Here is a 26,782-nt window from a genome sequence, read left to right as displayed (position 1 = left end):
AACAGAAACATGGGCTGAGAAACACGTGGTGTCGAGAAACGGTGACAAAACATCAAGAATATGACAGGTTAATTTGGTTGGGTCGTTACACAAGACCTAGGGATGCACTGAGACCGTCCCCAGTGGGTTTGTATACGGATGCATGACACTTGTGCATTTTGCCTTATCGGACACTAAAACTTTAATGTAAAAATTAACATTTATGTGTGCATGTAAGCATATCAGCAAAATCATTTATGAACCCCTGGATGGACTTGAGTGAAACTCTCAGAGAGTAAAGACTGGATGCGCATTTACAAGTGACTGGCTTCTGGAGTCCACCCAGCTGACACAGCTAAACGACATTAGCAACTACAAAACTGTCTAACTTTGTCAGTTTTCCAGGTGTTAGCTAACATTTGGTGCGTGAGAAACTGGGAGTTATTAAAACACTCCAAGTGCTCTTTTTTCAATTCTTTTTGACTTTACATCTAACTTTGAATCAAACATTCAGAATGCAATCCATACACATTCATCTACAACTGGTCAACATCTGGGATTAACCCAAATTGGGATGGCTAACACGGCTAATCAACAGCTATCAATCAGTGTGCTTTTACAAGTATGAATCTATACTTTGCTGTTGTAGAAGCTATGAGTTGTTAACCCTCCTACAGGGATAAACCATTAACCCTGCTCAACTGTTACCTTTCCTGGAGGGGTCACCTGACAGGGCAGTGGGAGGGTTTAAAGACCCCAGTGATGCCACCGATCTCATGATTGTGAATGGAAGTCCTATCAAAATGAATATTAATGTTTCTAATCATGGCCTACAAACTGGTTAATGGGCTTTCAATTCACAAACAGATTGAGGGAATCTAGAAGATAATAGTTTTTTAACTTGTTATTGTTTCTTTCTACCCATCATCAATCATCGTCCAATCATCTGAAGCCAGCTGAATACAGAAGGCTGACATGTAACCTGGTGCTTTTCTCTGGTCACCACAGAAGTGCAGAGCTCAGTTCATTGTTGCCAAAAATGTCAGCAGGAGCACTCCTCCTCCTCCTCTTCCAGCTGGGATGCACCACCCCGCAGAGTGTCCCGCCGGGCAGCAGGGTGGATGGGACGCAACGCGGTGTGGCTCAGAGGCTCAGACTGGGACTGAGTGATGTCGTCCCATCTCTAGCTGTTACTCCACACAGGAAAGCGCCTCAGTTCATGTTGGATCTGTTTAATGTGGTGTCACTAAGGGAGGGGACACAGAAAAGCCTGAAGGACCTCCTGGACGGAAACATAGTCCGTAGCTTTGAAGATAAAGGTACGTGACGACAGGAATTTACGCACATTTGCTTTTTTATTGAAAGTGTTAATGTTGACCAAAAGTGCCACTAATGCATGCAGGTTTATTTATTAAGGGAGTTTCTTCAAATATAGGCAATTTATTGTGTTTTACTTAAATCCATAGGTCCTGTTGGAGAGAAGATTCACCTTTTCAACCTGTCTTCTTTGGGCCGAGGGGAGAAAATCGTTAAAGCGGAATTACGCTGGTTCAGACACAAGCACAGGACTTTGCGTGACCAACACTTCCATCAGGTAACCTACTTCATATTTTTTTTTCTCTCTCCACCACCTTTAAACAGAGTCAGATTAGCCACAACTTGTACTCAAACAGGAGGATTACTTCCTAATGGTGTTCCTCACAGAAAAGTAAAAGGTGCAAAAGAGTACAACTACTACAATATCTTCAGTTATTTAAGTACCGCCCATCTCTGCTTTTAAATTCAAACCATAGTTCATTTCAGCCAAAGTCACCTAACAGAACTTGTGTCTGACTAAAAAGTTGAATATTTTTCAGATTGTTGTCAAGGTAACAGCTTAAATGTGTGGATGTGAGGTTTGTCAACAAACATGGTTGTGTTTTAACCGTGCAGGTGGATCTATACGAGGTTCTGGACAGCAGAGTGAAACCACTGAGAGGAAACTTCATCACCTCCAGACTGGTGCCACTTCACACTCCAGGATGGGAAGTCTTCAATGTTACACAGATGGTCAAGTTTTCTCTTTATGTTTAAAATGTCTTCCAATCATATTTTATGTACATTAGTAAGAGTTTTAAACCTCTCCTGAGGGATTCAGTTAAAATAGTTTAATTCAGTCCACCCAATGTCCCCTTTCTGCAAGAGCAGGTGAATATTCATGTAATGGAGTTGTGCCTTTAAGCTTTGATTACACTCAGGGTGAGGAGGATGCTCAAGATCTGACTGAACCCTTTGAAACATAAAACTTAAACCGTAAACTTGAAATATCAGGTGTCCCGATGGATCTATAACAGCCAGGAGAACCATGGCATCCTGCTGGTGTCAACCTTCCCACCTGATGGCTCAATGGAGTCAGAGTTCTCCTCTAACCAGCCTGGAGACCTGATGGACACCAACACCTACCTGGTAATAATCTCAGATGATGGGAGGACAGAAGCTAACCAGTCCCACCTGGGTATGATGTGGAGTTGTGTTTCAAAAGCAAAGCATTTGAGTAATGATTGTCACTAAACATTAAACACGGTCTCCATCCTCCCACAGGACTCACCCCACCTGCAGCATCACCTGAGCCCCAGCACCTCCTGAGCAGGAGACGACGTGCATCCTCAGATTTCTCAAACCACAGCCTCCCACGGTCCTGTCAGCGAGTTCCCCTCTTTGTGGATTTTGAGAAGATTGGCTGGTCGGGTTGGATCATCTCTCCCAGTGGGTACAATGCCTACCAATGCAAAGGCTCCTGTCCATTCCCAATGGGGGCGGGCCTCAGAGCCACCAACCACGCTACGGTGCGCTCCATCATGCATGCCCTCAGGCTCTCAGGGGACCAAGCGGGAGCGCCCTGTTGTGTGCCTGACAGGCTGCAATCCATCAGCTTATTGTACTTTGACGATGAGGAGAATGTGGTCTTGAAGCAGTTTGATGACATGGTGGCGTTAAGCTGTGGCTGTCATTGATTGACTTTGGGAGGCTCAAGCACTGTTAAAGACTGGAGGAAGGGAGCTGATGAAAACACTTATTTATGTTGAAATATTGTTTTATTTTGAGAAATAAATATACAAAAATATACTGTAGTAATCACAAATGCTTGGTCCAGTAAAGTCCATTGATACTTACCACGAAAACACAAATTACAGCATTTTCACCCGTCGGACAAGGGACTAAATGGACTTATGGTGCCATCCATTTCTCTGTCACTAGATGGTGATGTTGTAAAAAAAAATAATACATTTCTTCTTTAAAGTAATAGTCAGCAGTTTCCTGCCCCTCTGACCTACTGATTGAAAGTGGAATTACAACTGTTGTAAGCACCCCTTTAGCAAACTGCAGTAGCTAGCGCTAACAACAAGCCAACGCTAACATGAACCCGTTAATACCACAAAGTAAAAAGATCCACACTGTTGGACAAAAAATATTATTACTTATAAGTTCCATAACAACAAAGTCAGGGCACCATCAGTCAGTGTTTTTGTATTCTCCTTTAGCTCCTTCAAACTAGTGTTAGTCGTGTTTACTCCGGTTTTAGCTCTTTGCTTTGCCTCCAAAGACATCACTCTCTTACTTTTCCTTCCAAAGCGCTCTAGTGCTGTTTTTGGTCAGCAGTGGGCTGCAGAGTGGTGTCAAATATAAAACTGGTCAAGTTTGTAACTCAAACATGACTGAGATCAATGTTGAAGCTGTAGCTTAAAGCTTAAAACTATCTGTTTTTACTTTATAGCTGAAAGTCATTAGCAGCTCAAAGAGCAGATTTAATAGATCGGGCCAAATGTTGTGATGTGTGAGATCAAGATTTGATCAAAACTGTTTAACCCTTTAAGGCCGGTGAGAGCACCGGCACTCCCGTTTGCATATCTGTGTTCAAATGCTTGTAGAACTGAAACTATATAAGATAGAACAAAATATGTTTTGCATATTAAACCAGAGGAGTTACACTATTATCTCACACACTGATCAAGTCCCAGAGCGCTGCGTATTTCCACTAATGAGTTTGCAAAAACAACCAAAATGCACAAATAAGAAAAGTGTTTTCATTCAGACAGACGCTGTGTCGTTCTGATCTGCAGCTCACACGGCTTCACACGCTGGAACAAACAACATCACGCTGTCAACGTGAACTGTCACATGATTATCACTCACCCAATCACCTGCTTTGACGTCATTTTCCTGCAAATTGTAGTTCTTTGTAGTCCCAGTCTTTCGGCTTTTTCTTGTGCTTTTTCACAATAATACGTTTAGACAAACACATCCTACACACACACACACACCCACTACAAACTCCCGACACACACACATCACACACCCACTACAAACTCCCGACACACACACATCACACACCCACTCCAAACTCCCAACACACACACACACAAACACACACACACACACACACACACACACACACCACTACGTTTTGATGACTCACGGACCCGCCAAACGATACATCCTCCCTCCTCAAAGCGGTTGACGCCATTACAGCGCCGGAGGATGTTTAGGTTTCACTTTCAGATTCCTCACATATAAATTCATGCAATATTCTTCATTATTATTATTATTAGTGCGAGAAAAGGAAAACTATATCCTACTGAAACATTAGTTGCAAATATTTTACATTATTTTGTTAGACTCCTGCTGATTATTATTATTTATGTTTTTGTTACAGTTTATATAAATGAGTGTATCTCAGAAACTATTTTATGGAAGCACTTCAAATAAATTTGTGGTTGTTCGAAAGGAGTGTGTGCAACTTTTTTCATTGACAATTTTGAAGGATAAAGCTGTGGCATTTCTGTATAATGAAAAATGTGTGAACACAAAAAAGATTTACAATTTCTGTATGGATAATCGCATTTTTTAGTAAAATATTTTGTTGCTATGAACATTTTACATTTATATAATTAAAATTTAGAATGTAAGGCTTGTATTGATGTATAGAAAGTTGAAATGCTCCAAAAAATAGCACCACAGCACGTAAAAATGTAAATATAAGTTCTGGCGAACTTGTTTTATGGCAGGTCTTAAAGGGTTAAGCTCTAGTGTTTTTCAAAATAAAACTATTAGATATATGCACATTATTTTCCTTCTAAATTTTTCTACAAAACATGTTTATTTCTATGTGTTATTTATTGGTTGGGCCTTTTTTTGCATGAATCACAGCATCATTATGCATTATACAGCCTGGCCTGTATGCAGAGGGATGTAATTGTGTTCTACGTGTAAACTTATTATTAAATACAGTTTTTCATAAATATTCATTTGTCACTCAAACTGGACAATTGAGTTGTCTATGTGTGTCATCGATAATGTGGTTTTATCCTAACTTGTTAGTTAAAATGCTTTGTTAAAGTTACTGACTTTAGAAAATAGAGAACCCAATTTGCATCATCACTGGAGTTTACAGACGCTGTTATGTGTTGAAAAACAGGTGGCAGCAGAGAGTTGATTCTAGAACCTCTAAACCTGAGTGGAATTTTTAATTCTTTTTACCTGAAATAAGAACAAAGTAAAAGTAAATGTAGTTTCTACAACACTGAATCAAAATGAACTCTAACATCACATCCTATTGAATCATTTTTCAAGGTTGGAGATTGGTGAAGAGATAAGTAAAAGCACAATAAAAGGAAAACCTGTTAAAACAGCTGTTTTTTTTAATTGGAATGGATCACAGACACAAGACAGCTCTGCTTGACTCTAGCTGAGTAAAATACCAAAGGCAACAACTTTACAACACCAAGTCCCCTTTAAGATATTTACATACAAAAACATTATGCATAAGTACCAGTTCAAACCTCTTCGTACACATTCAGTGGGTGCAATTCTATGTTTAACATGCAATCTGTTTTAAGTTGTCTATTATACAAACACTTTTAAAAGTTCTTTTGAGTAGATTCAAGTAGTGAGAAATTATCTTAAAATGATTTGGTGAAAATAGAAGCCTCAACAAACTCACCAGTAAGAAAACAGAAGTCATGAGGCCTCAAATGTAGATCAAACAGAAGACAACAAACCATTCAGCATTTACAACAGATTAAACATTTCACATCCCGTATTGCCTCTGTTTACACGTATTACCCATGTTGTTTCTTCTGTCCTAAAAAGTAAACATTTTCTTATAATATTTCTACCAATTTTTATACAATTGACTTTCACATTAAAGTCCTATAGTCTTTTATTTGCTCTATGTTTATTCTTAAGTGGTTTTCCATTTAAATCCCATGAAGGTCAAAGTTGAATCATAAAACCAGGACACCTTTCATGTATGATCAAAGTTCAAAGTAAAGCAGAACAAAGTCAAAGACTCAAAACTTTAATAAAGCTTGAAAAACACCCTTTAAATATCCATCCCATAATTATGCACTAGGATCTACTTTGCATCTCTAGGGCCATTTTAGGGGTGCTTTTAATGCATACCCTTCTTATCCTGCCAATCAATTTAGTGGCTGCAAAAATAGTATTTAGAATCTAAAAAAAATTTGATTAGCAAGAATGACCTCAAAATGTGTGTTTTAGTTGTATTGCTTAACATCTGGAAGTGGCAGAAGATGAGGCAACGTGACGATAAGGTGAGCTGAAAAAGGACTGTACCATAACACAACATCATAAAAATACCTCCTGGTTTGCATCGGACACCACAGATCAATGCAGCTAACATCTCATCAGCTAGGACAGTCCAGCTCCTCTGTGCCCATGAACTCCCCTAGCATGTGGTCATGTTGACCATAGACAGGCTCTAGATATGGATATCCTTCTTTACAGTGCATTTGTCTCGCCCTTTCCCCGTGCCTCTGCTCTAAATCCTCCAGTTCTATTTGTTGTGCCTGGATGGCGGTATTCTGAGCCATAGGGGACAGAGGAACAGGCACAAATCGGTGGTAAACAACCATCGGTGGAGTTAGGACTTCCATGTGGGGACCTTGAGGAACCATGCCCTCTGTTGGCTGGACTGGCAGCTGCACGTAGCTTCCTGTACGAGGATCAATAAAGGTCTTTGTCTTGATTTGCACAGGTAAGTCAACAAAGTAGTACTGCCCAGAGTTTGGATCCTGGAGGAGTTTTCGCTGAGTCATTGGGAAGGACTGTGTGACAATAGTGTGCTCGATGCTAGACTGGCGAGAAAGTTGGCTAGTGCGGCTTGACTGGCGAGACAGGGATGGTGCTTCAGTGCTGTATGTATCAATACTATGACTTCTTCTCAGAGGGTTTCCATTGCTTGCTTTGTTTCGGACTCTGCCTCTTTGCTGAAGCTCATTCACGAGGGACTTCTCAACGCGCTGACTCCTGGATTCAGGCTTCTCACTTGCAGACACATCAGCGCTGAGCCTGCGCTCTGCTTTACCTCCCAGGTACCTGTCAATGCTCTGTGAGCGGTGGAACGGCCTGTCCAAGGCGGGCCTCTCATCGACACTAGTTTTGTATACAGGCACGTTACTGATGACTCTATCACTGCTGTAATCCCTTTGTTTGGACTTTTCCTGCATGTGTCTGTCACTACTGCGGCCTTGTCTTTCTAAAGTTGGGCTAAGTAGAGCATCGTTGCTCTGGCTAGTGGTTTCTGGGGAATCTTGGCTCTCTCTTTGAGCTTTGAGAGTTTCCGCTCTTGTGTGATAGCTGTCCTCGGTGCAGCTTGGTATTAGCTCCTTTTGTCCATTGCCGTCATTACTTTGGTAACTATCGTTATGACTGGGAGATTCTTTTATTTCTCTGTGTTTTTTCTCTCCATTCTTGTCAGCTTTAGCCCCTCTGTTGGTTTTCTGTTCTGATTTATCACTTTTGGATCGGTCCGATTTGTGTTTACTGCCACTTTGAGATGTCTTGTGAGACAACTTCTGGGCCTCCTCCTTCTTCATCCGTCTGTTAGTTAGCTTAATTGCTTTTTGAACAGCCTTGTCAGATTTGGGTAAGACTGCCGGTGGCTTCGGCAGCTCCGTTTGGCTATCGCTGCCACTACAAATGGATCCTGAACATTTGCTGGGAGCTTTTGTTCCTTCATTTTCTACTAGAACACCAGCGTTCATTGCAATTTCATCAGCTGTACTGGTCGTCGTGCTCTCAATGCCTTCAGAAGATGGAGTCACACTAGAAAACATGTCTTCTTCTAATGGGACAGTGAGGAAAATGCCAGCCGGGGATTTCTTCAGGTTTTCACTTTGAGTGTTTGATGGTGAAAGTAGCAGAGTTGTGGTGCTATTGTTGCCAGGAGTTTCATTACCTATAAGGATCCCTGGTGTTTCTTTTGTTTGATGTGACACTTCCTCTACCCTCTCTGAGATGTTCAGACTGGCTCTTGGAGACCAGGGAGCTACAGGCTTCCTCGTTTTGTGGTTGAAAGTGTTGTCTTTGACTTTAAACAAGGCTGGAATCCCCAACGTTGGAGAGAAAGCATCTCTGGGTGACGCTGCTGGATCACTCCCTACACGAGTTAGACTGCCATGCTTGTGGACATTCCCTTTGTCTTCACCGTCTATGTCCACCGACTCCTTTTGTGGAGACTTTATCTGCTGTTTTATTACCTCTAACTCCCTCTCCTGATCACCTACAGGATAACACTCCATAAAAGCTCTGTCCAAGTCCTCCTGTGAAGCCGACTGCCCTGGCCTACCAACTTCATCCATCTCTTGAGTTAAGTTCTCCAAAGAGTGGTAGACATTCGACTCAGTTTCAGTGTTTCTGTGGAAGGCACTCTCCAATGAGAAGTAGGAGGATTTTGAAGACAAGCTGGATTGATCTGGTGGGCTCTGGGCAATGCTGATACCATTTACCAGCAGTAATGGGGACACAGTGGTTCCGGGGACTTCACAGTGAACTTCTTCATCAATATTTATGCCCTCATTGCATACTTTGTCCAGTTCTTCTGCTTTTTGGCCTTTGGTTACATTCTCCTCTAACCAGAGTATGTGATCTGGTTTCAAAGGGGCCTTTCGCTTTTTCTTGCAGGTCTCTGGGGCATTAGCAATGGTAGTCTTCCTAGGGCTCGTGTTTAAGTCAAATCTGTTTGCCTTGCTTTGATTTTCTGGTAGCTTTGGTGATAAACATGGATGGTTTGAAGGTAATTTAGACTCCTGCCTATCTATATCTGGTACAGCAATCAGATTTAAATTAGCATCATTTACCTGCTCCTGACTCTGTTTGTATGACGGGCCTTCTCTCTGACTGGTTAGATCCTTACTGTAATCTAAGTCTTGTACATCTGAGCTCATGTTAATTATTTGCTCCTCGAGTTTTTCAGAAAATTCCCCTTTGGTAAAGACATCCCCTTCTGCATGTTTCTCTTCAGTGCTGCTTCCATCTCTTTTATTATTCCCTCCTTTTTTGTTCCTGGGGGGAACAGGAGGAGTATCAAACATTTTGTCGGTGCTTCCACTCTGACCACTTGACTTACTATGACCCTCAAAGTTGATCTCTTGAGCGGGATTATCAGCCAACTTTCCTTTAATTTGCTTGGGTTTTAGGAGTTCATTTACCTCGTCATCAACCGTGTCAATCCCTGACAACTCGACCCATCTCTGAGGCTCATCAGGTGGAGTTTGTAAAAAAATGTGTTTTTGCAAACTGTGCTCCCCCGAATCACCTGACTGTGTATTTAGCTCTGTAGTTGTAGCATCTTCCTCATCCGTACATGCTCTGATGCCTTTTTTATCTTCCTGCACCCATGTTTCGAAACTCTCACCTGTGATGTTCTCTTCTGATGTTACAGCTGAATCCTGCTCCTGGACATTTTTCTGTCTCTTCTCTCTCTCTGAGATGACTTCCTCTAGCGCCATTTTAGCTTTGACATAATTGTCGTTTAGAAGTGCTCTGTTCACGATGACTTGACCGTCCACCTTTGAGAAACTCTCTTGCTTGCTCTGCTCCTTCTGCTTAGCAAATATTTTTCTCTTGGCCGAGGTGTTTCCTCTCATGGATAGCATTCCTCTTTTTATATTTTGAAGCTCCCTAGAGATTAAATTATTCTTTGCCTTCGCCTTCTCATCAATATTAAAAGCTTCTAGTTTGCGCCTAGTGTTATCAAGCATGCGCTCGCCGAATCGCGCTTTCTCTAACTCTTTCAAATCCTGCAAATCATTAAAAATATGTTCACTCTCTCTCATTTCTCTTAAGGCCATTTTGCTGTCTCTCTCTCTTTTTGTGTTCGCATCCAAACTGCTTTCCTCACACTCCTTAGTTTGTTCATCTTCTGTCTCTGCATATCTCTGATGTTTGATATAATTGTTTAGTTTAGACGAGAAGAGGATTTTGGCCTGGTCTTGTCTCTGGGCAGGGCCATTCTCTTTTGTCAGTGAGTCGTGTTTTTCGTCCACAGAATCACCGTTAGAGCTTTTGTTAGCTTTACGCTTTTGCTGTTTGTCCAGAGAAGCTTGAAGGTCTGTTTTAGCAAAGTTTCTTTTTGGAACAGGTGGCGGCTCTTTGCTAACATAACTGCTTTTACTCACCAGTGTTTCATTTGAGTCATTTTGTGATAAAACGTTGCTGTCTGTGGCCGAACTTCCCCTCCTGCTTCCAAGCATTTCGTTTTGCCTCAGCTCTTGGGAGTCTGCCAACTGCTTGTTGATGCTATCTGGATAACTTGCTGACCTTGCTTTTCTGGCTGCATTAATTGCTTCCCGTGCAGCTCTGATCACGTTGATTGTATTTATGGTTTGGCCACTTGGGTCGCTTTCCTTCGGAGCCTCTTGCACTGTAAAGTCCTTCTCATTTGCATCTTTCACCACCCGTTTTGTTTTCTCTGGGACGTTTGGTGGTCTTTTTCCATCTGATGACAGCCTCGAATTCTCAAGCGTGTGGGGTGGAATTATGCGGGAATAATCTTTGATGACATTTAAAGTACTTGGTGACAGCCCTGTGTTTGTTGGCAGTACATTTGCAGGACGCTCTCTGTCTTTTGTTTCAGTTGGCGCATCGGTTTTTACAGGAAGGCTGGTGCTCAGAGGTACTTGAAGGTATTTCATCCCGCTGTCGACAGGACTGGCTTTCTTGTACAAATTCAGAGAGGGGTAGTTTTGCTTTTTAGACATCGGGCTCTTGTTTTTCTTTGAGACCATAAAAGGAGAAATGGGGCTGCCATCTCCGTGACTGCTGCTGCCTACAGCATCCTGTTTAGACTGCAGTAGATTCAACAACAAATAATCATCTGACAGGGGCTTGTCACTATTGTGTTTTGTAAGATCATCATTTGGGGATGAAATAGCTTCTACAGGGGGACTGGAAAAAGGTGGACAATCTTTCAAAACGGCAGGCGTGCTTAAACCAGACCCACTGCCTTCGGAAGCAGTCCTAGTCACATGATCTGTTTGTGGAGATTGGGTGCCACCCTCAGGTGGATCAGACGCTTTGAATTTGGGTGGACTGTATCGGCTCTTGACCCTTTTCCTGTTGTCTTTCAGGTTGAAGAGGATGCTGGATGCGAGTGATTTGTAGCTTTCGCGCTTGACTGGAGGTTCAGGAGTCCCCTTGGCCTCAGAGTGAGGCCTACCTAGAAGATCAAGAGCAGAGGGTGAGAAGACTGCTTGGAGAATTTCTGATGTTTCTGTTGGCTGTCTGGAGGGAATGACAGGGGTCATCAGCTGGCAGATACTGAATGGAGTAGAGGCCAAAGAGCTGACCTCCTTAACTGCTTTCACTTCCACAGCTTTAGCTTCCTTGTGGGACAACAAAATACTTTCTTTCCTGACTTTTGAATTGCTCTCTTGAGTTGCTACTCCAGGGTAATTGGGTGGCACTGCACTTTTTGCCCTGGACTTGTTGCACCTCCAGGGGGCAGCATGCCCCTCTCCTCCATCTGAGGAGCACCTCTTCTCAGCTGGAGGGGCTGAGGGTTTTGGCAGACCCTTTAGTGCAGGAGGAGCGGGGATGGGTTTGGTAACTTTGGCATCAGAGGGTTCCACTGCTTCGATATGGTGCGTCTTTGGCTCCTCTGAATGTAGCGTCTCTTTCCTGTGTGCCTCAGTCAGCTCTTTGTAAAAAGGCAAGTCATACCATTTAGAGATATTATCGGCTGAAAGAATATTGGTGACAGTGTTATCCTGAGCAAAGGGGTACCGGTTCAAGTCTGTCCACGTTTGAAAGGGACTAAACTCGCTGTGGAGGAAAAAGTTTTTAATGTTAAGCTTTCTTAGCTTGACAGCATATTTCCGGCTTTTAATCTTTGGTGATTTCCCAGATAAAAAGTTGTCATCTTTGCCTTTGCTATTTGATGAGCAACTGCCAGACTGATGAGGCAAACAGTTCTTGTAATGTCCATCTGCGAGGCTGGTGTGATAGTCAGAGAACTCGGACAGCTCTCTCTCGATGCTGCGCAGTGCAGATTTATCCCAAGATTCCCCATTGGCATCCATCACATCCCTGTTTGTGATTAACATCCCATCACAGCTTTCCTCTGCAGCACTTAGCACCTTGAGGAACGATGACATGTGGGATATGCTGTTCTGCTGCTGCTGTTTCAAAGGATGAGCATCCCCCTTTTCAGATTTGTGTTTACCTTTTTTAGATTCTGTTTGCTGAGTCTTTTTGAGCGGCTCTCCAACCAAAGGCTTGAGGCAGCTGTAAGGGGAGTATCCGTACAAGAAGTCATCGTTGTAAACTGCGTCATCGCCGATACAAAGGCTACGGAAGGCCCTGTCTGTGAGGGTGCTGACCTCTCGGTCCGTCTCATCCATGAACAGGTCCATAAACCCGTTGGGAAAGCGATGGTGAAGCATGCTCCCCATCCGGTGAGTCGCGTGCCGCTTTTCCAAACAGCTCATGGTAGCTTTGCATCACCAGTTGTTCAGCTCTGCAGACTCTTGACCTTTCGTTGGGTTCAGCCTGGCATCACAGATGTGCACAGATTTCTCTAATTCATCTGCAGAAAAGCAAACATGACTAGTGTCAGTTCTCTACCCTCTGCAGTGAACAGGCAGGTTTTACTTTAGAAATTCACCCAACATTTGCTTTATTCACACAATTTCAATCAACAGATTTGAACTCTGTGGTTGCACTGATGACCTTTATGTACACAACGTGTGGTGGCTCAGACCATGCTGCAGCTATGCATGTGGTAGACAAACACTTCAGACCATGCACCGGGCTATTTTAAGACATGTCTGCTTTAAGCTGTGAGCAGTAAGCAGAAGGCTGGTGGCTGTGAGAAAAAATATCTCAGTTTTTTAGGAAAATCATGTAAAACCTGAACATTTCTATGTGAACCTTTCAAAATAAAACACACAACAAGTACAAAGATAACCTCCACATCACGTTTTCCTTAAATACATGCAAACAATTAGAGGTTGTTGCATTAAATACATAAAATGAAAAATAATACGGGTCACAACCCACCTCTTTAGGCTCTACTGTATTACTTTAGCTAACTGGGTGAGTCTCAGAATAGTTCACTGACCCAGTTATAGTGTCAGACCTGAGTTCAGACCACTGACATATAGCTTAAGGACTCTACTACACACTGAAAAACCCTCCCCTTTAGAAAAATGTAAGCTGTACTGAGAGGAATAGAAATGTCCCATGACTAAGTTATAGCTAAATATCTTAGAAGTGAGTAAATTAATCATTTGGTAGCAAAACATTTTTTTATCATGAAAACATTTTTTTAATGATTAAAATCTAAAGCTAGCATGTCAACTTATCAGACCTTAGTGACTTTACTGTATCTGAACTTACTGAAAGTTTTGGCTTTCTGATGCTCTTTGGTCGCCAAGGCATTTCTAGCTCTTATAACCGGAGATCAGTTAGCAGCTCCGGTACTTTCCCAGCATCTGCTTGTGTATTTATACTTGAGGCAGCCCAGTTACCCATAATGTAAAATAAATTTAACACTTGATTTTTTTTGTGTCCTTTATAGATGCTTAAATATACATGAAAAAGCACCTTTCTAAAGGTTTATATGACAATACAGAATGCAGACGTTTTTCCCACTCTTATTGACATCACTGTTCAAAACTTGTAGAAATGTTTAATGTGTCAGTGATCTTTAACGTAGATAAGTACAGACCCAGGTTTGGTGCTTACCTTTGTGATGGGTGTTTCATGCTCAGGCCAAAGATTCAGTTTGTCCTAAGCACCGTTCCAAAGAGCAGAGTCCATGAATCCAGAGCAGCACCTGATGAGAACAGATCAGTTAAAGCTTCTCTGAAGTTTCCAGCTTCAGTTGGAAGTACAAAGAAAACTCACCTAAGTGAGTGAAGCCCTTGGATTCATGTTCGAATGCACTGGTGTGGCAAGGCTGAACACGAGCTCAAAAGATACCAAAATAGACCCACAAGTCGGCGTGGCCAAACTGAGCAGCAACACAGGACCCAGCTCGGTGGCTCACATTGGAAAAACCAGTGGGTGTCGAATGGCAAGGCAAGACAGGCCAGCAGGGTGAAATGGACACTGTCATTGGTTATTTTTGTATCTAAGCATTGAGATTTGATAGGCTCCTGCTTGGGCCTTCTTTTTAGTGTTTGGCACCTTCAAAAACATGACACCTCTTGTCAGGGAGGAGGCCGCATGGATTAGATTGGACAACACCATACGAGTGGGTTGAATTTACCTGGTTACACCACTGGACTATAGTTACCAGCTAACTTATTTATGCCTGAGTCACCCAAAGAAACAAGCTTCTGATTTAGGCCATTGCTTCACACGGTCCCTGAAGGGGAGACCGGTGGCTGGAAGCCGGACAATCGGAGGGATGGACTAATTCTTGTTGTTTGAGGCTCTGTTTACATCATGATGTGAACATGTGAGACCGGCTCGTCTCGTTTTAGGACTGATGCAGCTGTTGTTGCTGTGAGACTATGCAGAAGTGAAAGAGGGGGGACTTTATTTACTCTTTGTGATTCATTGAAAATCAGTAGGTGACATTTCAAATGACGTCTGAACCCCCTGTGTTCCAAATGGAGTCTAGCTTTCTAGAGCCATTATGTGGCTCAATACCTTTAACCTAAAGCACTGTGACCAAAGATTTCATGTGAAATTGTACACGCAGGCCAAACATTTTTATTTTTATTAAATTAAAATGCAAAAACTCGATAGTGATCTATAAAATCCATATGTCATAGATCACTGTAAGATGTTTTCATTTTACTGCTGATTATGAATCTGGTCTAAAGACAACAGTTACTTTGTGCTTCATTAATCACTTTTACCGAACCACTAAAGCATTAAAATGACTCCCAGGTAAAAATAAAGAAGCATCCAGGTGTTCTTTTGAAGCTGATCTATTTTTGTCCTGTTGTATATCATAGGGTCACAGCCTGGCTCTGCATTCTGCACCTTTCACACAGTTAGGCCTCACACTTGATAATTCAGACTTCTTTTGGTTTTGTTTCTGCAGAAAACAGTCCAAGGAGAGACACATTAACAGTGTCTTGATCTGTTTTGTTGCACCATCATTAAGATTTTAATTACATGTTATAAAAACATTCCCAAACTATATATATTTATCTATAAAAATGTTAAAACTGTATTTTTTTTTAATTTTGGTGTGCTCATTTAAAACATTCCTACATTTGTCGAGGACTCACTTGACAGTCTGAGCGGGAAATATGGTGCCTAATTCATCTCTGATGAACCAAATCCAGTAGTAAAAGGAGAGCCATAGTTCTCCTTCGGCTAACATGTGCTTCTGCAAAAACAATTATGCACATTAGACTACAAAAACAAGCTCCAATCTAGTTCATTTACATATAAAAGTTTTCTTGTAACAACTATCAATGGTGGTTGGACTTTAAATGCACAAAAATAAGCCATAAATATTGTTTCTACTATCAACGTACTCACCCACTGTTGATCCAAACACTTGCTGACATCTTAACTCAAATGATAGGCAGATTAAACAGTTCTTCTCCAAGCTTCTTCCACACACTGATTTGTTTGGCTCAAACTTCCGCATTTTTTTTCGGACTGTATCGCGAGGACATGAAAATCCCGCGCATGCTTGTTTGCGCACCTTGGGTCTTCGCACCGGAGCGGAGACTAGTAAAAATTAAGTTCGGGGGCGGACCGGAGCGGAGCGGAGGTAGCGGAATTTGGGGGTAACATGTGCGTGTGGGGGGGGACTAGACAAGGAAGGTCATGCAAACTTCACACAGATGGGCCCCATGGGAGTTGAACCAGAGATCCTGCTGCGAGGCATGGGGACATTAAATGTAGTTTTTGGTACACTAACTTAAAATGCTTCAATTTAAACCTGTTATGGCGAATCTGTAGAAGAAGCTAGGTTTTGAACGCAAACACGGTCACGAGCCTCACCCCTCACCTCAGGAATCTTGACTGAATCCGGCTTTATATGAATCGGAAACTTGCGATGGCAGAGGAAATGAGCTGGCGCTAAAGACCATTTGCTATTTTTTTTAGATCCATATGTCTGTGGTTGTCTGTGTTCAAATGGGGTGTTTCTCAATGCCAAGGAACCTCGCCTTGATGTCTTGGCCCCGCCCCATTTGCCTAGGAGATACGTCATCAGTAGCCGCCAAGACGTGCTCCAATGTTCATGATCTACCAAGGCGTGTGTTCTCCGTTTGTTAGCCGTTTAGCTAGCTGAGCAACGATATACGGGAGGCGTCTGGTAGCTTAGCCTTGGTCAAAAATTACCCACAATACACCACAGTATTTTCAAAAGGACGGCGGATCAGAAGCCGGCAGATGCTTCGGGGGCAAATTTCAAATTTAAAAGTAAGTCAACTAATTTCAAGTGTTTTTTTAGATCCAAAGAAGTTATCAATTGTTGGTTAATTGCTTAGTAGTTGCAGCTTCGGTGGCTAGCAGGTAGTAACTCACTTATATTTTTAATTTAATAAACATATACACAATTTAAAAAGTTAAAGCCTCATTATATATTTATAGTGAAACTACTTCGTATAAAATATAACGTCATCTCCCGTGTCACATGACGTTACGTGACTGCCGTGGAAGCCGCGGTCACATGATGCAAGTCTGTTCCATTTAACCGTTTTCTTTGACCAAAGAAGGACAGTATCCTCGTAAGCAAGGCACCTGGCCCGCAAGACATCGCCTCGCAAGGCAAGGCGCCTTGACAATGAGAAACACCCATGGTGTTTTTCTTTTTGGGACTCTGCTAATTTGTCCTAAAGTTGAAGTGGTAGCAGCCGACTGTTTCTCCTTCTCTGGTGTTTTTGAGCAGAGAACCTCACACCAGTGGTGTTCTGGTGCTAGTTACGTGAGTGTGTAATGCTGGACCCAGGAACATGCAGAAGTGCGGCAGTTCGGCCAGACCGACAACCAGATGCTCCAATTTAATTCTTTTTTTTTTTTTTATCTCCACATTATATTTATAGCTATACTATGTTAGATAGTTGTTGTTAAGAGGCATTAAAAAGTTTTAAATTAATTCATTTTCCAAATTTGTCATTGCAGTTTCAAAGGCCCCGTGTGTGAAATCCGTTGAAATCATGATGAAAAAATGCGACTCTTTAGCGCCGTGATGGCGGGATGGAGGAAGAAAGTATTGCAGCTATGGTGGCTCACTCATGAGTTTGACTGTATAATGGATTTCGAACCTGTGTAGCCTAACCCACACAAAGCTTAAAACAAGCTACTCGACCTCTTTAAAAAAGCATTTATAATTATGACTGTTTATCAGCCTACCAGTTCTGAAGGAAGCAAGCAAGTTCTGTTAACATTGGAGCACCACAGGGGACTGTACTCTCACCATTCCTTTTCACCCTGTACACCTCAGAGACCTAACCCTCCAAAACATGAAAGTTAACAGTTGAGATATTGCATTTTCATTTAAGATAAAATGATATTTTTATTTTGTTGTTGGCCCGTGAGAAAAGACGTAACCTACAGTAAACAGGAAGTGGAAAGGCTGCAGATAGATTAATAGAATAGAAAATCCCTTTATTGTTCCTCAGTGGGGAAAGCTAGATGTCACAACAGCGATGACACTTATTGCAGGAGGAAAAAGGAGAATAAAAATAATAATTAACAAGAAAACATAAATCCTGAATAGATTTTAAAAATGTGAAATATACCACAAGTAATGAATACCACTGATGCATTTTATTTAAAACTGACTTGCTCGTGTGTAATTTGGTTATTCCACATTCAGTGTTAATGCAAAAGTAAGTTTGTTTCCAAATTAAAAGGTTCAAATTGCATATATGTTGATAAAGAAAATGTGCAAATATCCCGTCACTTTTTCAAAAAATATTAAGTTTAGCCCGTGACTTTGTCCCAGATTTCCATTTCAGCCCAGTGTGAATTTGAGTTTGACACCCCTGCCTTAGACCCTGGATCACACATATGTTGTACTGCAATTTAAATGAAAACTATAGTTTTATATGGTTAAAGGACGAAAAACAATCTGAGAGCTGCAGATTGTTTTGTGCCATGGATTTCACGAATGATGTCCATGAATATTAAAGACATATTTTAAAACCAAGAACGTGCTTTTTTTCTAACAGGGGGAAACGCTATTTGAGGTTTTGTATGAAAATAAGTCCAGGCCCACAAATGTGCTTCACAAAAGTGACATCATCAAACCAAACATGGAGAGAACTGAGGGAAAAGGGCTGTAAGTTCTGCAAACTTTCCACAGAAGGAAGGAACCACCATGAATCTGACCATTTGGTAAGTATCAGCTACGTTAGGGGAGAGGAGATGATGTGGTCACGTCACATATGTGACGTGCCGATTTATGCTGTGTAGTAATGCTAATTACGAACTTTACAAGCTGATAAATCTCAAAGTACGTGACTGGCGTGGTTGAAACACCCATCATTACTTTTCATTTAAAATGCAGTACAACATATCTGCAATCCAGGACGTAACTCAAAGTGGATTAGAAAATAGCATTTTTAGCCCATTGACTTGCATTGGCCGTGTTCGAGATGAGGCAGTTCTGCGCAGATTAGATCACCGGTGATTGGCAGCACACCGTCCCCACTATAGATAGTGTTGGTAGCACACTGCCCCCCCCCCCCCCCCCCCCCAGGCACTGGGTGGTGGACCAAAATCTCCTCGAAGCCGTACGGAAGTGTTCAATTCAATTCAAGTTTATTTATATAGCGCCAAATCACAACAAGAGTCGTCTCAAGGCACTTCACATAATAAACATTCCAATTCACAGTTCATTAAGCCAATCAGAAATAATGTTTCCTATATAAGGAACCCAGCAAATTGCATCAAGTCACTGACTAGTGTCAGTGACTATACAGCAATCCTCATACTAAGCAAGCATGCAGCGACAGTGGAGAGGAAAACTCCCTTTTAACAGGAAGAAACCTCCAGAGAATTCTGGCTCAGTATAAGCAGCCATCCTCCACGGCTCACTGGGGATCGAGAAGACAGAGCAGGCACACACACACACACACACACACACACACACACACACACACACACACACACACACACACACACACACACACACACACACACACACACACACACACACACACACACACACACACACACACACACACACACACACACACACACACACACACACACACACACACACACACACACACACAAGTAATGTGTCTATAGTTATATTGTGATGTCTTAGTAAATATTGTATTTGGTGAAAGATAAACTTTATTGTATTTATCCGAGTGGATAATTAAACGGATAAACTAGTATTAGCACATCAAAAGTCAATGAAAACAAAAAGTTATTATCAGGAGAGAGAGAATGTTTTAGTGGTTAGCAGCAGTGTGCTAGTCGATGGCCCCCTCCATGAGGCCACCACAGCTGAGCAGAACGTCATTGTAGCTTTTTCTGGGGAGAAAAACACTTACAGAGAAAATTAAGTTAACAGCTGAAATTGCACAAAATAGTACAGTTAAAGAGCAGACTGTAGAAGAAAGCAGTAGAGTGTGAAAAGTGGTCAGTGTGTCCTCCAGCAGTCTAAGCCTATAGCAGCATAACTACAGAGTTAACTCTGGATAACCTATCCTATTTAGATGTAGGCATGTTGGAGTCAGGGCAAGGGAGAGCCGTCTTTACCGACTGTACTCTCCACCTCCCTGTAATCCCCCACTTGTCCAGATTTAGGCTAACATCAGATTTTAACTATAAGCCCTATCAAATAAAAATGTTTTAAGCCTATTCTTAAAAGTAGACAAAGTGTCTGCCTCACGGACTAAAGCTGGGAGCTGGTTCCACAGGAGAGGAGCCTGATAACTAAAAGATCTGCCTCCCATCCTAAGTTTAGATATTCTTGGAACCACCAGTAGACCTGCAGTCTGAGAGCGAAGTGCTCGGTTAGGAACATATGGAACAATCAGATCACTAATGTATGATGGACCTTGATTATTAAGAGCTTTATATGTGAGAAGAAGGATCTTAAAATCTATTCTGAATTTAACAGGTAGCCAATGTAGGGAAGCTAAGACAGGAGAGATATGATCTCTCTTTTTAATTCTCATCAGAACTCTAGCTGCAGCATTTTGGACAAGCTGAAGACTTTTAACTACATTCTGTGGACTTCCTGAGAGTAATGAATTACAGTAATCCAGTCTTGATGTAATAAATGCATGAACTAGTTTTTCAGCATCACTCCTGGAAAGTATGCTTCTAATCTTAGCAATATTCCGAAGGTGGAAAAAGGAAATCCGACAAACTTGTGAAACCTGGGATTTGAATGACATGTCCTGGTCAAAGATAACACCAAGGTTCCTTACTTTGTTCTCGGAGATTAATGTAATGCCATTAAGGTCAGGCGATTGGCTAAGCAATTTCCTTTTCTGGATTTCTGGTCCAAAGATGAGAACTTCCGTCTTGTCTTGATTTAAAAGCAAGAAGTTAAGAGTCATCCAATTTTTTATGTCCTCAAAACAAGCCTGTAATCTACCCAACCGATTAGGTTCATCAGGGTTAATAGATAAATATAACTGAGTATCGTCAGCATAACAGTGGAAGTTTATCCCATGCTGTCTAATGATTTTACCAATTGGGAGCATATATATAGTAAAAAGAATTGGCCCAAGCACTGAACCCTGTGGTACTCCGCAAGTAACCCTGGAGTATGAAGAAGATTTGTCATGTACATTTACAAAATGAAATCTGTCAGACAGGTAGGATTTAAACCAGCCTAACGCTGTTCCTTTGATCCCTACAACATGTTCAAGTCTTTCTAAAAGAACATTGTGATCAGCTGTGTCAAAGGCAGCACTGAGATCTAACAAGACTAGAACAGACACAAGATTCTTATCTGAGGCCATGAGAATTTCATTTGAAACTCTCACTAATGCAGTTTCAGTGCTGTGATGCTCTCTAAAACCAGAATGAAATTCCTCAAGCAGATCATTAGTGTTTAAATGCTGACATACTTGGATGGCCACTATTTTCTCCAGGACTTTGGATAAAAATGGAAGGTTAGATATTGGTCTGTAATTCATTGGGTCATCTGGATCCAGAGAAGGCTTCTTAAGTGAAGGTTTGATTACAGCAACCTTAAAATCTTGTGGTACATACCCATTTACTAAGGATAGATTGATTATATCTAGAATGGGGGCAGTAACCAAAGGAAATGCATCTTTAAATAATTTGGTTGGGATTGGATCCAAAATGCAAGTTGAAGGTTTAGATGAAGCTAATATTTTTGATAACTCTGAAAGCTCAACTGGATCAAAACGGTTCAAGCACAGATGAGGTTCTAGAGTCACCTCTGAAGCTGCCTCACTTACTGAGGAAGAAGAAATCGCATTAGGGAGGATGCTAAAGATTTTGTTTCTAATAGAATTAATTTTACTTGTAAAAAATCCCATGAAGTCATTGCTGCTGAGGGCTAAGGGAATAGATGGCTCAGAGCTACGATTCTGTGTAAGTTTAGCAACTGTACTGAAAAGAAATTTAGGATTATTCTTATTCTCCTCAATTAATGCTGAAAAATAAGCAGTTCTAGTTTGTTGAAGCTTATTTTTATAAAGCACAAGACTATTTTTCCAGGATAGGTAGGCCTCCTCATGGTGCGTAGAGCGCCATGTTCTCTCCAATTTCCTAGAGTTTTGTTTTAAGGCTCGTAGATGAGAGTTAAACCAGGGAGCCAAATTCCTGTCCCTAATTACCTTCTTTTTTAAAGGGGCAACATCCTCTAATGCCACACGGTGGCACGGTGCTCCATTGTCTCACTGAACTCCTCCCATGCCCGGGTTTTTGCCTTGGTGACCACTCGAGCTGCGTTCCGCTTGGATTACCCGTACTGTCAGATGCCTCTGGAGTCCCACAGGCCAAAAAGACCTGATAGGACTCTTTCTTCAGCTTGACAGCATCAGCGGGTTTGGAGGTGGCCACCACGACAGGCACCAACGATCCTGCGACCACAGCTCCGGTCGGCCGCCTCAACAATGGAGGCATTGAACAGGGTCCATTCAGATTCAATGTCCCCCGCCTCCCCCGGAACATTTAGGGAGTTCTGTCGGAGGTGGAGGTAGGAATTGAAGCTCCTTCTGACAGGAGACTGCCAGACATTCCCAGCAGACCCTCACGATACGTTTAGGCCTGCCTGGTCTGACCGGCATCCTCCCCCACCATCTGAGCCAACTCACCACCAGGTAGTGGTCAGTTGACAGCTCCGCCCCTCTCTTCGCCCGAGTGTCCAAGACATGCGACCGCAGGTCAGATGAAACAACAACAAAGTCGATCATCAAGCTACGCCCTAAGGTATCCTGGTGCCAAGAACACATATGGACACCTTTATGTCTGAGCATTGTGTTCATTATGGACAATCCATGACTGGCACAGAAGTCCAATAGCAAAACACCACTCGAATTCTGATCGGGGGACCCCAACCACACCTCTCCAGGTCTCACTGTCGTTGCCCACGTGAGCGTTAAAGTCCCCCAGCAAAACATGGGAGTCACCGGAAGGAGCGCTTTCCAGCACCCCCTGCAAGGTCTCCAAAAAGGGTGGGTAGTCTGAACTGTAGTTTGGTGCATAAGCACAGATCACAGTCAGAACCCGTCCCCCCACACGTAGGCGGAGGGAGGCTACCCTCTCATTCACTGGGATAAACCCCAACGTACAGGCACCAAGATGGGGGGCAACTAGTATGTCCACCACTGCTCTGCGCCTCTCAGTGGGAGCAACTCCAGAGTGGTAGAAAGTCCAACCCCTCTCAAGGAAACTGGTTCCAGAGCCAGAGCCATGTGTTGAGGTGAGTCCGACTACATCTAGTCGGAACCTCTCAGCCTCACACACCAACTCAGGCTCCTTCCCCACCAGAGAGGTGACATTACATGTGCCAAGAGCCAGCTTCTGTAGCCAAGGATCAGACCACCAAGGTCCCCGCCATCAACTACCAGGATCGACATCCGGAAACTTTCAAAATAAAAGTCATGTGCAGTATGTCATTTCCCGTTAAACCGCCGTAGCCGATGTAAACAGGACAGAAAATAGACCATGGACCTTTTTGGATACACGCAGCTGTCCTTCTCCTTGCTTGTTATTGTGTGGACTAATCAGCATCCTGATGTGCCACACCTGTGAGAGAGATCATGTCAGCTATGCTCAAAAACCCAGATTTAGACTAACTAGTGAAGTTTATCTGAGTGAGCAAGGTCCTTGATATGCATAGCTAATAACGTGTTCATTAGTTTGTTTGTTATTTGTGCAGAATGAACGAAAACTATTCCAGCACAATATTTAGAACACTAAGTCACATAGCCCTGTAATCATTTGATCAGTGTAGCTTTGACACCCACAAACTCAGGAAATGGCTCATCTTTCATGTGACTGACTCATCGTGCTTCTAGACATCAGTAAGCGCTCCCTACCATAAGAGATGAGTGTGTTTCAGGTGAAAGGGTGCCTGTCATCAGCCATCAGGGCTGTCTTCATCACCGGTGAGTACAGATAGCTTCTATTATAACAACATAACATATTCATCAGTGACAAATGCATTATGACTGAAGTTAACATGTTGCAGAATAAATTACATTAAAATCTGCTTGTGTGCATTTATGTAAAATACATCATAGTACAAAAAAACTGTCATGTTAGGACAAGTGCAGGTTAGTCAGGCTCTGGGAGGCAACAAAGAAGGTTGAGTTCTGTCTTTTAAAAGCTTCAAAAAAAGTATGGCTGCAGAAACGTAGCAGACGAACCAACAAACATATCAGGACAAACAGGGTTTAAGTACATGAGGATCGGGGAAACAGGTTAACGAGTGGCAGGTAGATTAGTCAATGTTAACAAGGAGAGTGCTTTTAATGAATATTTAGTGAGGATTTATGTTTTATAGTTAATCCATGAAACTATAAAAACTAGATATCAAGCTTATCAAGGCACAAAAACATAGGTTTTCTACCTAATACACACAATAAAGTTAAATAAATGCAAAACACGTGATGATAAAAGTGATGATAGGAACGGATTTGGTCCCACTGGGCATCACCACACACGTTTGGATGTTAGCATTTATTGCTAACAGCTTATAGCATGTGGATCAATGCAGAATGATCCAGAGTGAGCTAATATCAAGTATTTTACTGCACTTATGCTAGAGTCATGGAGACTGTCATTGGATGGTTGCAATGTTAGTCCTGGGCCAACAAAACATTGGAGTTCTAAGCCTGACACTAGTATGGAGATTGGAGATCCTGCATTGAATAGAATAGGCCTCTGGAGGTGACAGCTGCTGGTGTTGATGGTGAAGTCCAAAGTGTAGAAGGTGAAAAGAAGGGGTGAGAGCACCGTACCCTGCGGAGCCCCAGTACTGCACACAACCACCTCAGTTACCAACACCCTCTTACCCACTAAACGTGTATGTTCATTAAAGGGGCATTATGGAAGTCTGGCAGCCAAAACATGTATAGAAATAATAAATGTCTTCTTCATACATTCTCCTGCAATGCCCTGGTCCTGTAGAATGAGCCCTGGCATTTTTACTGTGATTGCCTGTTTTTCTGTAAAATCAAAAAGAGAGATGCTCGGGTCGAGCAGGCTGCTTCATGCGCGTTCACGCTCAGGCATAGCCCGTAGCATTTGCTATCCGTAGCTTTAGCAGCAGAGAGAGAGGCAGTGCCACTTTGTCGCTGTTCCTAAGGCCTAGTGACAAAGCTAGATACATTTCTGAGGACACTTAGCTACTTTCTGTAGAACTTTCTTCTAGATATTTCCTGCAAATTAGCAACAAAATAACTATTTTCGCTCCAAACCGTTCTTTAAACGTTTCAGCTGTCATCAAGGACATAAACATTACAGATACATAAGACGTCACTGGCACTTTAGCACACTTAGTAAGACATCGGACTCACGTGCAGAAGACCTGGGTCCGATTCCGGGTGTGAACATAGTTTATTTAGAGTTTCTGTTTTACATTAATGATTTTTTTTTCCAGTAAGATGCCCAAATTTTTATTTGAGACTCGCCGAACGGCATTGAATTCACAGATAAAAAAGATGTGGGTTCAACTTTCATTTTGGAACAATTTTTCAAGCAAGGGAAGGGAATGATCTGAGCATGCAGGAGGACTGACCCATCTTACCCCCAAATTCCACTACCTCCGCTCCGCTGCGCTCCGCTCCGACACGAACGCCGGAGCAAAATCGGTCCCGTTCTAGTCAATCAGAGCAATTCCATTACTGCGGCCGTGCTCCGGCAGTGCGGCGCCGTGCGGCGACCTCTGTTCCGGCGTCCGGCAAAAATAGAATCGATCCTATTTTTGCCGGACGCCGGAGCACCTCCGCAGTAAATGGACAGAAATCACAACGGCCCAACAGGAAAAGGAGCAAGCACATCTTCCGTTTTTCACAATAAATCGCTAAACAAAAGGCGTTTTTTGTTTCATATGCACAGGTTTAACAACTTTTAACAACTATCAATGGCGGCTGAAGTTTAAATGCACAAAAATAAGCCATAAATACAGTTGCCACTATCAAAGTAGTCACACTTTGTTGATCCAAACACTGCTGATCTCTCAACACAAATGATGGGCAGATTAAACAGCTCATTTCCGATGCTTCTCCCGCACAACGGGTGTTTGGATCTAACTTCCGCGTTTATTGCTCGGACTGTATCGCAAGATCTCGAAAATCCCGCGCATGCTTGTTTGCCCCCCTCAGGTCTCCGCACCGGAGCGGAGCCGTTGTAGAGCGGGTACCAGTAAAAACTGAGTTCGGAAGCGAGCGGCTGCGGAAGGCGGGGGCGGACCGGAGCGGAGCGGAGCGGAGGTAGTGGAATTTGGGGGTTAAACCTTTGTCGGCTGTGCTGAAGAGAAAGGTACAGAACCAAATTATTTAATTAATTAGCTGCGCGTTCTCCTGTCCTCTGTCCTCCGGGCCACACACACACACACACACACACACACGGGACTGTCTCAGCTGTTATTTTCGTTAAGGAGTGTGCACGTACAGTGTGCGCACCTCTTGCACGAGCCTACTAATGAAGATGCTGTTACGCTTTTGGTCTGAGGGGGCAATCGTGAGCATAAAAATTCAAAACTCCGTAAAGTCCCTTTAAAGTATGTCATGACTGTAAATGTAAATTTCTTTGGACCAATCCATACTGTTTTCTTGGACTTACTGCTGTCAGTCTGGACGTTTCCTGTGTATTGAGTTATCTGTGCCTCAGTAAGCGTTGCTGGACAGGACCCATCACTAAAGAGGTCACACTCTGGTCATTGGAAACTTTATCTGAAGCACTCTGCCTGCACCCAGAATGTGTTAACTGATGGGACAAAGCATACCACCTTCTATATATTTATTCCCTAAAACATTTACGTTTAACTCTACAGTTTTAAATTCAGTAAAACTTCATTCCTGAGTGACTTCTGCTGTTTAATTTTTCAGACAGAAACCATCCAGCCACAGATCTGCAGCCTGACTCAGGC

General features: G+C 42.5%; 2 protein-coding genes across 2 annotated transcripts; one reads left to right on the top strand and one right to left on the bottom strand.

Moving 5' to 3' along the window:
• The first annotated feature begins 1,018 nt into the window (after positions 1–1,018).
• Positions 1,019–5,290, top strand: LOC107387546 (bone morphogenetic protein 4). The gene is made up of 5 exons (XM_015962562.3): positions 1,019–1,298; positions 1,446–1,573; positions 1,912–2,028; positions 2,290–2,473; positions 2,560–5,290. The coding sequence occupies exons 1-5, from the start codon at positions 1,019–1,021 to the stop codon at positions 2,970–2,972; spliced, it is 1,122 nt and encodes a 373-aa protein (XP_015818048.1). The 3' UTR covers positions 2,973–5,290.
• Positions 5,291–5,639: 349 nt separating this feature from the next.
• On the bottom strand, positions 5,640–14,316 carry LOC107388264 (microtubule-associated protein futsch). The gene is made up of 3 exons (XM_015963709.3): positions 14,170–14,316; positions 14,008–14,098; positions 5,640–12,847 (listed from the first exon to the last, which is right to left on the bottom strand). The coding sequence occupies exon 3, from the start codon at positions 12,747–12,749 to the stop codon at positions 6,666–6,668; it is 6,084 nt and encodes a 2,027-aa protein (XP_015819195.3). The 5' UTR covers positions 12,750–12,847; positions 14,008–14,098; positions 14,170–14,316; the 3' UTR covers positions 5,640–6,665.
• Between the last annotated feature and the right edge of the window lie 12,466 nt (positions 14,317–26,782).

Source organism: Nothobranchius furzeri, chromosome 16 (genome assembly GCF_043380555.1).
Source record: "Nothobranchius furzeri strain GRZ-AD chromosome 16, NfurGRZ-RIMD1, whole genome shotgun sequence".
Taxonomy (NCBI): Eukaryota; Metazoa; Chordata; class Actinopteri; order Cyprinodontiformes; family Nothobranchiidae; genus Nothobranchius; species Nothobranchius furzeri.
The sequence above is the reverse complement of the archived record's forward strand: the minus strand, read 5'-3'. Positions and strand labels throughout refer to the sequence as shown.